This window comes from Lotus japonicus, chromosome 3 (genome assembly GCF_012489685.1).
Source record: "Lotus japonicus ecotype B-129 chromosome 3, LjGifu_v1.2".
Classification (NCBI taxonomy): Eukaryota; Viridiplantae; Streptophyta; class Magnoliopsida; order Fabales; family Fabaceae; genus Lotus; species Lotus japonicus.
In genome coordinates, this window is record NC_080043.1 from 85,856,136 (window position 1) to 85,872,318 (window position 16,183).

General features: G+C 37.2%; 2 protein-coding genes across 2 annotated transcripts; both read right to left on the reverse strand.

The window, feature by feature from the left end:
* Positions 1-2,782: 2,782 nt before the first annotated feature.
* LOC130746806 (14 kDa proline-rich protein DC2.15-like) lies at positions 2,783-3,465 on the reverse strand. The gene has a single exon (XM_057599535.1). The coding sequence runs from the start codon at positions 3,375-3,377 to the stop codon at positions 2,979-2,981; it is 399 nt and encodes a 132-aa protein (XP_057455518.1). The 5' UTR covers positions 3,378-3,465; the 3' UTR covers positions 2,783-2,978.
* A 4,174-nt stretch (positions 3,466-7,639) lies between these two features.
* Positions 7,640-8,330, reverse strand: LOC130746807 (14 kDa proline-rich protein DC2.15-like). Its single transcript, XM_057599536.1, has one exon. It carries the CDS (start codon positions 8,244-8,246, stop codon positions 7,848-7,850), a length of 399 nt encoding a protein of 132 aa, XP_057455519.1. The 5' UTR covers positions 8,247-8,330; the 3' UTR covers positions 7,640-7,847.
* Positions 8,331-16,183: the final 7,853 nt, after the last annotated feature.

The following is a 16,183-nucleotide window of genomic DNA, read 5'->3' on the forward strand; positions in this document are numbered from 1 at the left end:
AGTGAGTGAGCCCATTGGGTGGATATTGGATAGTTAGCACAAGCTGGCAGTTGAACATGAATGAAGGAAATATGGTTTAAATCTGGGAAAATATTGGATATTTTTTATATATATGATGTTTGGAGCTATGTGCTTGCTGCAGTTTGTTAGTTGTCAGCTCCATGAAATCATTTTCTATGTATTGTCTCTAAGTAAAACAAATTAATTCATATTGCGAAGTGCATGTCCTTGTTTCATATATTATTGAAAATGAATTGATCACAAGAGCTCAAGATTGTTCTTATTACTCTGTATTTGTTGTCTCTTACAGCTCAAGTTCTTTTGTCAAATATGCTGGAAAATGCAATGTGTTACAAAATAAAATAATAGACCCAATACTTCAACTCAATATTGACTAAGTCATACACATATGAGAATAATGATTCCTAATTAAAATAATATCATAAATTGTTGGATAATACATGTTACAGTATAATATCATATCTGCGATGTTTCTATCCAAGTTTGTCAACAATCCTACATACAGATACACATTAAGGGGGTCACTCCTCAAGTACACACTATCTGCTCAACCCTAATCCTTATTTCTCTTTAGCCTCGCTGACTTGAGAGTCAGAGTGCCTAGCAGGTACCGTACCACCTCTAGTGCCCACCTGATTACCGAATACGAGAAGAAAGGGGTCATTCCATGGAGCAACAGTCCAACGGACCAGTCCTTCCACCTTGTCTAGGTCCTATACTCAGGTTAAAGTTTCAGTTACTCGAGTGTTGGCACTGTCTGTGGGGAACGGTAAACCGTATTCTCATTGATCTCTGTTATGTCAAATATAGGAAGGAAGCAAGGGAACCATACTCCCTCCCAGGAAGGACAACCTTTTACTATCCGCGAAAGTCAGATTGATCCAAGCAATCCGCTTGCCTGGCGACGGACACCAAAGACTTCAACATTCCTGGCCACCTAGCCCGAGAAAAGAAGGATTAAACCTAAAATTATTGGGTATGTGAGCCTTTTCACTAATATTATTATTTTTATGTATTTCACTCTAAGGTAACTAATATGAGACACTAAACTTACACTTAGAACTACCGCCAATGTGCGTAAATCAATTGTTGTTGGGTTGTTATGCAGCTGTATTATATATTTGGTATAGAGATTTATGAGGCCCATTGTGGTTTTTATCAATCTGAACATATATAATTGTCTCATTGGAGGATATATGTATTAATGTCATTGTGTTTATTTAATTTGAACCTTGTTTAAAATCACTTTGACTGTTGAAGTTATCTTAAGCTAATGGAAAATGCTGTTGTTACTTTGTATAGGATTAAAGGAGAGCGTTTCGTAACAAGTTTAGTAAGATAGAAGGTGTATTCCAAAGAGCTCCAAGTTGAGCAGATGGAAACTGAACTTGCTGTAGGTGGAACACTTTAACATGTATGTGTTTTAATTTTGGTTTATATATTAACATGTCATTTACTTTAGACATGTTCTAAAACATAATATTTTGCAAGTAATAGTGCAGATCCACTAATAACTACTGCAAAGTGGTAAGCTTAGGACTGGTTTAATTGGTGTCTGGTGGCTCAATCAGTAAAAAAAGAATTGCCTAAATTAAAGATTTTATAAATAATATAGTGATCACTATTAGAGTATATAGGATAGCTGGGGATATGAAAATATCGCCCATGTGCTTGTGTGTGTGTGCCAGCTGGCATGCCAGCTGGACACAGCTGTTAGAAGCTTGTTAGAACAGTTATGTTTCTGTTATGCAGTTAGAGTCAGTTACTGTTAGAGGTTAACTTGCAGTGTAAGTCACTGAGATCCTATATAAGGATCAATCTCACATTGTAACAAGTAACAACCACCAATTGATAATGAATATTTCAGATTCTGTTTCTTTTCTCTTTCTCGGGTTTCTCTAACAATCACCTTCTAACTTACATTGATGTAAAGTGGTAAACCATTAGATGATGAGGCTTGTTCTTGAAAATGGGGTCATTCTTTAAAATTTCTAAAAACGATTTCTGGATTAGGAGGTCAAATGTCACAGTTATAGCCGAATTATCATGTTATAGAAAACTGACCCCTGCATGATTTCTCTTCATTATGAATCTAAGCAAAGAAAATGACTGTCAAGAAATCTCTTGTATTTATAGAAAATGATTTACAGTGAAGTTTCTTCCTTATAATTCCAAGCTAAGAAATTGATTTCACTGTACTTATTTCTGCTCCTATAAATCCTTTTAGAAGTACAACCTTGCACTTATATTCTTCGCCAGTCTGATGGAATAGGATATTTCCAAGTTAATTTCTTTTGGAAATACTCCTTAGATTAGCCTAAGAAGATCACCAGTGAATGTCAGGAAACAAATAAACAAGAACCTTGCCAAAGTGCCTTCTCAATTTTCTCCACTTCTCTGCCCATTCAACACCAGTATATTTAATTCTTTATTAATTTTATTGCTCTTATTATCTTGTTCCATGTGTTGATTATGCCCTTATCTTTATACTGATAACATGTAAATTATAACTCATTTTCAAGAACCTGTAATTATGAGATAGTATAAGTATGCAGTTATGGTCAAAAATGTTAATTAATTGCATTTTTTACTACTGCCATAGTTTGCCTTAATATGATGGAGAAAGTGTAGTGACTTGGGATGCTTGGCTGGTTGGTGATGTAAGCATGCTATCTTTTGCATATACTATGATTTTATATTAAATGGAAATTTAGAAAGGAAATAGGCGAAAGGAAAACAAAAAGAAATATATATAGCAAAGTAAGAACCTCTGCTCAAACAGAGAATTTTTATTAGTCCCTTAGATGGAATACAAAAGACTAGTGAGGCTGATGACGAGGAAGACAAGGAGCCTTCCAAGTCCCAACCATCACTACAATAAATCACAATAACAATAATCGAATATTATCAAAGTACAAAGCAGACACCATGATGAAAGGAATTAAGGGTTTAATTAATTAATAGCATACGAATCCCTTAGGGACCCCCTTTCCACAGTAGTTGAGAATCAAGCTCAAGTTGATGGGGAGGTTAAGGTTGATTCCAAGCACATTAGCCTTGAGAGCAGTGCAAAGGCACACAGCAGCTTCAAGATCAACAAGTCCCTCAAGGAGGGAGCAGCATGGGGTCTTTGGTGGCTTTCCAAGCTGCACATTGATCAAACCCAACACATCAGCACACACACCTAACTTGATAGTGTCCCTTGGGCAACTAGGTTGCTTTGTGGAGGGTGGCTTTGTGGAGGGTGTGTGTTTGTGACCCTTGGTGGGTGGGGAGCATGGGACATTTGTGGAGCTAACCACTGCGAAGAAGAAGACAAGGTTGAGAGAGAGGAGAATAGCAGCCTTGGAAGCCATTGAGAAAGATGTTAATTGGAAGCTACTAAGTAACTGTTAGAATGCTACTACTTAATTACTTCAGTTTGGAGTGTGAGTTTGGTGGATGGAGCTGGAGGAGGTTTTATAGGGGAGGATTTGATGAGTTACTATTTATGTTAAGGTTTAAATATTCAGTTTATTTGGAGGCCCATGTGAGTGAACCCATTGGGTGGATGTTGGATAGTTAGCACAAGCTGGAAGATCAACATGAATGAGGGAAATATCCTTCAAATCTGGGGGAATATTGGATATTTTATATGTATGATGTTTGGAACTATGTGCTTGTTGCAGTTTGTTAGTTGTCAGTTCCATGAAACCATTTCATAAGTATTGTCTCTAAGTTAAACACATTAATGCATATTGCGAACTGTATTTGTCTTTTTATCATATATTATTGAAAATGAATTGATCTCAAGAGCTCAAGATTGTTCTTATCACTCTGTATTTGTTGTCTCTTACAACTCAAGTCCTTTTGTCAAATATGCTGCAAAATGCAATGTGTTACAAAATAAAATAATAGACCCAATACTTTGGCTCAATATTGAATAAGTCTTACACATATGAGAATAATGTTTCCTAAATTAAAGTAATATAATAAATTATTGGACAATACATTTTACAAAATAATATCATATCTGCGATGTTTCTATCAAGTTTGTCAACATCCCTACATACATATTCATGTTAAGGGGGTCACTCCTCAAGTGCACACTATCTGTTGAACCCTAATCCTTATTTCTCTTTAGCCTCCCTGACTTGAGCATCAGAGTGCCTTGCAGGTACGTATGATCACCGAATACAAGAAGAAGGGGGCCATTCCTTGGAGCAATAGTCGAATGGAGCAGCCCTTCCACCTTGAGGTGGAGCAGCCATTCCATGGAGCAACTGTCTACGGGGAATGGTAAACCGTATTCTCATTTATCTTTGTTATGGCAAATATAGGAAGGAAGCAAGGGAACCATACTCCCTTCCAGGAAGGACAACCTTTTACTATCCGCGAAGGTCAGATTGATCCAAGCAATCCGCTTGACAGGCGACGGACATCAAAGCACTCGTCATTCCTGGCCACCTAGCCCGAGAAAAGAAGGATTAAACCTAAAATTTGGGCCTGTTTACTAATATTTTTTTAATGTATTTCACTCTAAAGTAAGTCTAAACTTACACTTAGAACTACCGCCGAAGTGTGTAAATCAATTGTTGTTGGGTTGTTATGCAACTGTGTTAAATATTTGATAAAGAAAGTTTGGCGTTCCATTGTGTTTTTTATTGATCCAAACAGATATAATTTTCACATTAGAGGAAAATATTTGGTAGAGGAGTGTAAATGCTCTGTTCTACTTATATTAATGTCATTGTGTTTATTTAATTTGAACCTTTTTTAAAATGATCACTTGTCAATTGAAATTATCGTAAGTTAATGGATAATGTTGTTGCTACTTGTATCGGATATTACAAGAACTGAGGTTAAAGCAGAATGTTTCCTAACAAGTTTAGTAAGAGAGAAGGTGTATTTTTAAGAGCTCCAAGTTGAGCAGATGCAAACTGAACTGGCTATAGGTGGAACACTTTAACATGTATGTCTCTTAATTTTAGTTTATATATTTACAATATTTACATGTCGTTAACTTTAGACATATTCTATAACATTTTATTTTGCAAGTAATCTGCAAAGTGGTAAGCTTAGGACTGGTTTAATTGGTGTCTGGTTGCTCAATCAGTAAAAAAACAAGGAATTGCCTAAATAAAAGGTTTTATAAATAGTATAGTGATGACCTTCTAACTTACGAGTAAACAGTCATTTTGGTCCCTGACTGTGTTCACTTATGACGAACTGGTCCTCATACTTTGGAAATGATCGTTTTTCATCCCTGAATGTGTTGCCGTCGGTCAAGTTCGTCCTTGGTTGAGTTTTCCGTTAGTCCCTAAAACGGAAAATGCCAAATGTCATGTTTTTTTACATGTTGGCATCCTACGTGGCTCCTTCTTCATATTCCCTCCGAAACTTCACTGGAAAATCAGTCCCTGCCACTCATAAATCTGGTTGTGTTCTTTCCAAAGCTTGAGCCTTTCTTGCATCTCTGATACATCATCCCTTACTCAACCTCTAATCAAAACCTAAACCCAGCAACCAAAAGTTTAGCACCAGCAAAAACTCCATCAAGCCTAAACCAACATCAGACCTCCCAAATATACCCATAAACTTCCAGACCTCAAATCAACACCCCATCAAACCATAAACTTCTAACCACATCCACCAGATTCGAAACCCAAGAAGAGAAAAGTAAAGGGAAAAAAAGCTTAGCCTCTAGAAAGTGTTAGTTGCCGACAATGATTTTTCTTCTCAAGTTTCCTCTCAAGTTTGCAGAAATGAAAATATTTCTAGTACTAATTAACATTCATGTGAGCTATGGAAGGAAAAGAACAGTAATGCAAATAGTAAAGACATGTTGCAATATCAAATGCTATTTGTGTCCTTCTGTACCAGTTTAGAGGATTGAATGGATCAGATATAATCTCCCTCAAGCATTCATTTTTAAGCAACTCAAAAACTAAATAAGACCAAGAATCACTGCCCTCACCATAACATACACCAAGCAAGGAGAGGTTTTCATGCATAAAGTGAGAGAAGGAGAACTTGTTATGTTGAATGAGTTTACAGAATCACTTTTTCTCACTCTCTTCATGTAGAGTCCACTTGCAAGCAATGTTGTGAAAAACACAAGTCCTAAGACAGATCCTGCAATATACAAATGTGATGATTCTAGTGATTCATGTGGCTTAGGCACTGGATTTGTGGGAAGAAAACTAGGTGGGGAGAAGGAGAATCTGGAATTTCAAATATTATGATGGGGTCATCATCAATTGGGGTTTAAGTGGACAAGGGGTTCAAGTGATTTTGTTCCAAAAAATCTCCAGGTGAGATACCAAATTTCTTATTCAATTTGTCTAAATCATCTCCTAGAATCAGAGGGTATGTAACAAGGTACTTTGCTTTCTTCACACTAGAGAAATTCCCAGGACATGCACGTCTAAGAAGAACTTGAAACTCAGAACCAATGTAACAATAGATTCAAGCAAAGTCGCCGGCGCCTATAACAAACTCCACTACTGATCCTACCTATAACACACGCACAGAGACAAGATGCATACACCAATTGAAGAAGCCAATTGTAGGTTTGAAGAACTAGGGTTTCTGATTTGGGGCTCCAGGGTTAAGAATTGGAGGTGATTATGTAGATTCAGGGATGAGGACTAAATTGACGGGTTAGAAGCTTTCATTCTGACCGTTGGAGAGCCAACTAGGATGCCAATGTGTAAAAAAACGTGACATGTGGTGTTTTCCGTTTGAGGGACTAACGGAAAACTGAACCAAGGACTAACTTGACCGACGGCAACACATTCAGGGATTAAAAAAACCCATTTTCAAAAGCTGAGGACCACTTCATCATAAGTGAACACATTCAAGGACCAGAATGGCTGTTTACTCTCTAACTTACATTGATGTAAAGTGGTAAACCATGACATGATGAGCCTTTGATATTGAAAATAGTGTCATTCTTTATATTGTCAGTTATAGCTTACATAGAAAAACTTACCCCGGCATGATTTTCTTTTCATTATAAATCTAAGCCAAGAAAATGACTCTGTCAAGTAATCACTTGTATTTATAGAAAATGATTTATATTTTATAGTGAAGTGTCTTCATTGTAAATCTAAGCCAAGAAATTGATTCCAATGTACGTATTGTGCTCCTATAAATCCATATAGAAGTACAACCTTGCACTTATATTCTTCGCCAGTCTGATGGAATAGGATATTTCCAAGTTAATTTCTTTTGCAAATAGTCCTTAAGATTAGTCTTAGAAGATAACAAGTGAATGTCAGGAAACAGATAAACAAGAACCTTGCCAAACTGCCTTCTCCACTTCTCTGTCCATTCAATACTGGTATATTTAATTAATTACTAATTTTATTGCTCTTATTATCTTTTCCCATTTCTTGATTATGCCCTTATCTTTATACTGATAACATGTAAATTATAACTCATTTTCAAGAACCTGTAATTATGAGATATTATAAGTATGCAGTTATGGTACAAATGTTAATTAATTGCATTTTTTACTACTGCCATAGTTTGTCTTAATATGATGGAGCAAGTGTAGTGACTTGGGATGCTTGGCTGGTTGGTGGTGTAAGCATGCTGTCTTTTGAATATACTATGAAAGGAAAACAAATAGAAATGGATGGAGCAAAGTAAGAATCTTTGCTCAAACAGAAATTTTATAAGTCACTCAGATGGAATGCAAAAGACTAGTGAGGCTGATGAGGAGGAAGACAAGGAGTCTTCCAAGTTCCAACCATCACTACAATAAAGAACAATAACAATAATCAAATATTAGCAAAGTACAAAGGAGACACCATGATGAAAGGAATTAAGGGTTTAATTAATTAATAGCATACGAATCCCTTAGGGACCCCCTTTCCACAGTAGTTGAGAATCAAGCTCAAGTTGATGGGGAGGTTAAGGTTGATTCCAAGCACATTAGCCTTGAGAGCAGTGCAAAGGCACACAGCAGCTTCAAGATCAACAAGTCCCTCAAGGAGGGAGCAGCATGGGGTCTTTGGTGGCTTTCCAAGCTGCACATTGATCAGACCCAACACATCAGCACACACACCTAACTTGATAGTGTCCCTTGGGCAACTAGGTTGCTTTGTGGAGGGTGGTTTTGTGGAGGGTGTGTTTTTGTGACCCTTGGTTGGTGGGGAGCATGGGACATTTGTGGAGCTAACCACTGCGAAGAAGAAGACAAGGTTGAGAGCGAGGAGAATAGCAGCCTTGGAAGCCATTGAGAAAGATGTTAATTGGAAGCTGCTAAGTAACTCTTAGAATGCAACTACTTAATTACTTCAGTTTGGTGTGAGTTTGGTGGATGGTGTTGGAGGGGGTTTTATAGGGGAGTATTTGATGAGTTACTAATTATGTTAAGGTTTAAATAATTGGTCTATTTGGAGGTCCATGTGAGTGAGTGAGTGAGTGAGCCCATTGGGTGGATATTGGATACTTAATACAAGCTGGCAAATCAACATGGATGATGGAAATATGCTTTAAATCTGGGGGAATATTGGATATTTTATAAGTATGATGTTTGGATCTATGTGCTTGTTGCAGTGTGGTTAGTTGTCAACTCCATGAAATCATTTCATAAGTATTGTCTCTAAGTTAAATAAATTAATGCATACTGCGAAGTATATTTGTCTTTTTTCAATAATATTATTGAAAATGAATTTATCACAAGAGCTCAAGATTGTTCTTATTATCCTGTATTTGTCTCTTACAACTCAAGCCCTTTTGTCGAATATGCTGGCAAATGCAACATGTTAGGAAATAAAATTTTCCTAACATGATAGTTCCGATGCTTTGACCCAATATTGACTAAGTTATACACATATGAGAATAAAAATCATTAATTAAAGTAGTATTCCAAATTATTGGATAATACGTGTTACACACTAATATCATATTTTATCCAGATTTGTTTGCAACCTCAGTTACATATATATACACGTTTAGGGTCACTCCTCAAGTACATACTATTTGTTCAATTTTAATTTTGATTTCTCTTCAGTCTTACTGACTTGAACGTTAGAGTACTTTACAGGTGCCCGCGAGATATGAGAAGGGGGGCTTCCATGGAGCAGCCCTTCCACCTTGTCTTGGTCATATACTAGGGTTCAAGTTTCACTTACTCGAGTATTGACATTGTCTATGGGAAAGGGTAAATCATATTCTCATTCATCTTTGTTATGGCAAGCATAAGAAGGAAGCAAGGGAACCCTAGCTACTACCTCCCAAGAAGGGCAACTGTTTACTATCCACGAAGGTCAGCTTTATTCAAGCAATAGCCGCTTGACGTGCATACACCAAAGCCTTCACCATTCCTTGCCACCCACCTTGCTCGTGAAAAAGAAGGATTAGACCTAACATTATTGGGTATGTGAGTCTCTTAAATTTATGTTTTTTTTTATGTATTTCACTCTAAAGAACTAATTTGAAACTCTAAACTCACACTTAAAACTACTATTAAGTGCCTATATTAATTGTTGTTCGGTTGTTATGGAGCTGTGTTTAATACTTGGTATGGAGTTTTGCCACTTATTGTGATTTTATCCGACTTGAACAACCTCACACTTAAAACGAATTTAATATAAATGAGGCATATATGTTTGAGTCTTTGAATTATTTTTTGCGAAGCTTTTGATCAATTGACGAAAAGACAAAAACACATCTATTTATCGAAAGGTTAATCCGGTAGTCCGATACCCATTGGAATTTGAGGGTTTTGTTTTCTTTTTTATATGATCCAATAGAATTTAAGTTTGTATTAGTGTTCAATTTTAAAAACGTATCTTTTTGTTAAATATAATGACATAATATAAACAATCAACAAGCTATTTTGGAAATTTTAATGCATGTTATATTTTTCTCATTCAAATAAAAGAAATTGGCATGACGCTCGTACTTAGGGTTGACAATGAGCCCCGTGGGTGCGGGTTTGGTCATTCCCACGCCCAAACTCAAACTTAACACCCAAACTCATACTCAAACTCAAATTCAATATGGGTGTAAAAATTAAACCCAAACCCAAACCCTTGGGTTTCGGGTTACCCGAACCCAAACCCAAAACCAAAACCCAATGTGAGCACCGAACCGACAAAAAATCAAAAATATCAACCCGGAAACAACATGTACATAAGAGAACAACATGAACATAAGCTGATTAAACCTCATTATCATTCCAATACAAAGGAAAAAATATAGTTTATGAACATAAGCCTACTTAGTAACTTTAAAAAAAACTCTACTTAGTAGCTTTAATAGTATATATAAGGGTTGGTAATTACATGTATAAGACTTCGGGTTTGGGTTTGGGTGCGGGTTTAATCAATCCCACACCCAAACCCAAACATGTTTTAAAATTTGGGTGAAACCCAAACCCGAACCCAAACCCAAAGAAATCGGGTTTCACCCACAATTTCAGGTCGGGTTCGGGTTGGGCCCCGCGGGTTTGGGTTTTCGTGCCATCTCTTTGTACTAATACACGGATTAATAATTTAATAATTTAATATTTTATTAGGTCATGTTAAAAGAATACTAAAAGCCTCTCATTTTGACGGGCATTGGATAATTTTCCTTCAACACGTTGAATTCAAATAATTTTTGTTGTGGATAAAATCTTTTGATGAAAAAAGTCTTGGCTAAATTAAAATGACAATTCATTGAATTCAAGTTTTTTATATCCGACGTTTCCTGAGAATTCATTTAATTCAAGTTTTTTATATCCGACGTTTCCTCTAGAAACAAAAAAAAAAAACAAATATGTTCCCACGTTTAAATGGTCACAAATGTTCCAATGAACACGTTCAAAAAAAATGTTTCAATGAACCACAATTTTACATCGGCCGCTGCAGACAACACTAATTTTTATACTAATTTAGAACCCCAAAAATATATAGGATGGTCAATGCAATGATCTTAATAAAGTGTTTTAGCTACGAAGATTAGTGTCGGCCCCAACACTAATGGTAATTAAATGAGGATATATATGACTCAGTTATTATTAACGTCGGTTAAACTAACTCAAAAGATAGACGCTACGTGTTTTGTAATGTTACATAGACCTAATGTCACGACCCATAACATTACCCTAGATATTATCGGCAACGTTAAAGATATACTTTGTATGCAATTGCCCCTAACCTCCATTGTTTCTCTTTTGAATTCGAATTCCTTGCTGTGATGGAATCTTAAATTCAGGGAAGTCACTAGATCTATACCCGCTGATAAAAAAAAAAACTAGATCTATACCCCTTTGATCGAATCGCACAGTTCTATAGCAGTTTTTTGCTATTAAATTCCAAGAAAAAAAGGAAAAGGATCCAAACCTTATCAGGAAAAAATGATTATTAGACATAGAGATTCCAATTCATCCTAGAAAACATAGGATGAAACAATATACTACTGGCATATAAACAAAGGAGTGGCGTTGGGGGGGGGGGGGGGTTGGGGTGGGGAGACAGACAGTGACAACATATGAGCATTCATTCCAATGACATGACTATTCGTTCATTAATGATGTTGCAAAGCAATGATACGATAATGGCTCAGCAGATTATCAAGTAGGCTTAAACAAAGACATCAAATTTGAGATGATTAACATTAAGTTCAAATTCAAAGAAATAGCAATCAACGCTTGAATTTTCCTCCTTTCACAGAGGAACTCCAATGATAGAAGCTACTATGTTTTAGTTCACATCACATCTCAATACTGCTCATTAAGCCACAAACAGAAAAATGGCAAAGATAACACACACTTAAAAGTTAAAAGATATCTCACAAAATCGAAATCTAATATCTAGTTCTTGTTTCAAATATAGACGCAATCATCAACCATATTGACAATTAATTAATAATCAAGGTAAACAATCCCTCTAATTGCATATGGTATTTAAATATTGTAATTTTAATTATGATAACAGATGAAATAATCTCTACTAGAATAATAATAAAATAAATAATGTTGACCCCTCTCTTTTCATTTCATAAAGATACTAGTACTACTTTCCAGAATCTTGACCACTCTCTAATGTTATGTATGAGAAACTTGTGTGAAGAAAAAGGAGAACACGAGGGGAAAAGGGAAAGAAAGATTTATGCCCTTTCTATTTGATTCACAGTTTGCAATTCACAGCATCACCTTTGGAAGTAATACCAAGAAAAGGGCATACAAACAATCTTTGTAATCAAACCCTGATGCATGAAACACTATACTCAATGAGAGGTAAGTTTCACTGTGGGGTTTTATGTATGTAGCTCTCATTATTACACAACCAATGCAAAACTTGAGCAGTACATGTTTATCTTGAGCTACCCAGTGGACACAAACAACTAGAGGTGGATTCTAATGTTAGTAATTAAATTCTAATTAATTTCAGGTTAATGCTAGTAATTATAAATTATAAATTATTAATTATGTTCTAAAATTGAGCATTGTCTCGTCAAACTACAATTCATTCTAAAAAGGTCAATGCCTTGTTCTTCAGTTTTTGGGTATATATTTGATTTTGCTGCTCATGTGACTCCCAATTAAGGCATTATCTGTTGAGCTTGTTTGATGTGTTCTGGAAATTCACAATATCTTAGACAATTCCTTCAGTGTGGAAGAAAAGACGGAAGTAGAAATACTGAATTTATTTGGTAATAGGAATACACTTATTTGGGTATTCATGTTGGGGTTAACCCAAGAAGCCTCTCTTTCTGGGATGCAGTCATACAAAAACTACAGCAGAAGTTAACTAAGTGGAGGAAGAAGTCATTGTCTTTTGGAAGCAGAATTTGCCTTATCAAAAGTGTGCTTTCAGCGATTCCTTTGTATTTCTTATCCTTATTTAGGATGCCAATGGGGATACTTGACAAGAGTAGGAAGCTGATGAGGAACTTTCTGTGAGGAGGGGTAGAGGGAGAGAGCAAAGTATCTTGGGTTAGCTGGGACAAGGTTTGCAGAACAAAGGAGGAGGGTGGATTAGGAGTTAAATATTGGGAGAAATTTAATAAGGCTCTCATGGGTAAGTGGAGATGGAGACTTCTTAGGGAAGGAGAAAGCTTATGGAGTCGAATTCTAGTTGTCAAATATAAGGGTGTTGCTACTGTTAGCTCTTCGGTGTGGTGGAGGGACTTGCACAATCTCTGTTTTGTATCTAATGGCAAAGGGTGGTTTGAGGAAGGCTTTTTTAGGAAGTTAGGCGAGTGTAGTAATGTACTATTTTGGCAAGAAAACTGGTTGGGAGGGGGTGAATTGATAGGAAAGTATGCTAGGCTATACAATCGCTCAACCCAAAAGGGTCACAACATCAAGGAAATTGGTTCCTTGGCGATGGTGTTTTAATTGGCGTAAAGACCTATGGAGCTGGGAGGAGGAACAATTGAGGGAATTACAAAGGGAGGTGAGTTGTCTCATCCCGATTGAAGGCATGGAGGATGCATGGGTTTGGACGAAGGAACAAAATGGTGTTTAGTCGATTAAGTCAGCTTATTCATTGCTTCTTGGGGCTGATAGATCCCAAATGATGATGTTTTTCATAAACTCTGGTCTTTGAAAGCTCCATCAAGCGCGTTGACCCTTGTATGGAAGATCCTCCTTAACTCAGACAAGGGCCAACCTTCTTCGTAGAGGAATTATACAGCAGCCGTGCGCTACTGCAGAGGAAAATCCCTCCCATCTGTTTTTCGTTTGCAGGTTTTCGAGGAAGCTTTGAATGGCAATTTACGGATGACTGGGTGTCTCCACGACACTTCATAAGGATAGAAATAGCCACTTTCTGCAACATGCCCAGATGTGTGGTACCTCGCGAGGCAATATACGTTGCGGGAAGATTATCTGGGTGGCAGTTGTTATGGTGTTTATGTCAGTTCAGTTGTTTTCAGAGAGAATGAAGCTAGCATCTCAGGACTACTAGAGAAGGTTCAATTCAGATCATGGATCTGGTTGAAGGCAAAGCACAAGAGGTTTGAATCCTCCTTCTTTGAATGGGTTTCAAATCCAGCGATATGTTTGAAGTCCCGGTAGGTTAATTTGAATCATGAGAGGTCTGCTTTTTGGAATGGCTTGCTTTAGTTTAAAGCTTGAAAAGACTAGGTGACACTATAGCTTCATCTCCAGCTTTGTCCTAACTGTTAGGCGCGGGTTGATGATCATAGTCACAAAGCCAAGAAGCTGATTTACACACATGAAACTATGGTATGGGGTAGCCTTTTAATCACAGCAACAAAAACTTTTGATTTGGCTGGGTACGATCTCTGCAACTTGTACAGAAGGGATACACCAAGGTTTCTATCAGCTAGACATGGCATTAAGTTGAGGATGAATGTTTGATCCAATTGGGCCTATTGGATTTTTCGGGTTTGTGGGGAACTGCTGTATGTATTTCTTCTTACTACTCTTCTCTAACTATGTAGCAGATCACCTGTTGGGGATCTTGTATTAATTCCTTTCTTTGGTTTATTGTCTTATACTCCTTCTTGTATTTTGGTTCTAGCACCCCTTGTGCGTATTGAAATACATTTTGCTTATAAAAAATAAGAAATACTGAATGTATTGAATAAAGAAGAGAGAAAAAGTCTCTCTTTTAAAGATACACCAAACAGGATGTTCGAGAGCCCGTCTCTCCACCAAAACAAAGTTCTCAAATTTCTGAATGATCCCCCATCTGGTTCGAACTCCCTATTTATGACTTCTTAACATCAATAAACTGTTCCTAACAGTAATAAACTGACTTAATAACTGCCACAATTGCCCCTGTTCCAGAATCTGATCGGTCTCTCCCAATCAACACCCCGCATTAAAAGATTCACCTTGTCCTCAGGTTATAATCAGGAAAACTTCTAGCATTTTGGCCACAAATTCCCAACTGTTCTCACACAAAGGAAGCCTGAATCTGGTGGCTTTGGCGGTGGTCGCCGGGTCACCCTGCTTGATGTCATCTGCCATTTCTGTATCTGCAAGACGGCGCTCACTGTTGCCTCTGTCTTCAATGTAAATTCTGCTTTCGCCATCGCATGCGTTCTTTGGTCGGGCGGTCAGCAGAAACTTGTGCGCTCCTTTGTCCCAGATATCCAGCAGATGTGGCTTGGTTCATGGAGGTCGCTTGTACCGCATGCAACTCCTAAGTCTTGGACGTTCTTGGCCTCTACTATATTGGCCTTCCGGCTTCACATTATGGGTTTCTCCTCCACCACAATTCCTCTTTTCTTCTTGATCTTGCTGCTCCACCCACTGATTTTTTTTGGGATTTCCACCCATGAATCGCCTTATCTTCCCTCTTGTTACTTGATGTCTCCTTCTCCATTTCATCACAATTCAATTGCACCAGAGCACCTGGATAGCGCTCTGATACCAAAATGATTAGAACGAAATTTATTACAGAATTATTATACAAATCCTGGTGTTCGAGATCCACTTCTCTCCTACAGATTCTGGAATTTCGAGAGCCCAGCCTCTCCCTAAGACTACCACCGAATTTCTGAATGATCCCATAGGGTACGACTCAATATTTATAAGTGTTATCAAATCGCGATCGCGGACCATCGCGGTGAGCCAAAAATCCGCTATTTCGGCCGCTATTTGGCGGCGAATAGCGGAAATAGCGCGCTATAGCGGGCAATAGCGGCGTCACGATTAGCCAAAAATCCGCTACGCTATAGCGGCATAGCGCCGCTATAGCCGCTATTTGATTACACTGATAACTATTCCTAATCAGTTTATTAAAATATAACTGCTCTAATTAGACAACAAACACAATTGACTACTAATTATTAACTTCCCATAACTGGTTAGTAACTATTAACTTCCCAACTACCCTATCAGCTATCCTTCGAGTTTAAAAATGGGTTTAACTGTACTCAATTCTTCTAAGTACAACCTCCATCATAAGCTAAATTGTTCTTCAAAAATTGGATTGTCTACCAAGTTAGTTATTCCTGTTGGAAGTTCTAATGGTAACCAAGGGATGAAGTACAACACCACAAATATCAGTTAAAAATGGTTGAAGAAAGTTCCCTATGGGGTAAGTCATTCCCTTGTTTGGGAATTCCAAATTCTCCAAAACCCCCTAAGTTGGGGAACTAAAAAATATAACTATAAAAGGGGTTTTGGAAGGCTTTTAATCTATAAATTAGTGAAAATAAAATTACATGGATGAAATTTATTCACACGAATTTGCATGCCCAC

Bases quoted from the DNA above. Each gene is read 5' to 3' on its own strand.
- LOC130746806 (XM_057599535.1), bottom strand. From the start codon at position 3,377: ATGGCTTCCAAGGCTGCTATTCTCCTCTCTCTCAACCTTGTCTTCTTC.
- LOC130746807 (XM_057599536.1), bottom strand. From the start codon at position 8,246: ATGGCTTCCAAGGCTGCTATTCTCCTCGCTCTCAACCTTGTCTTCTTC.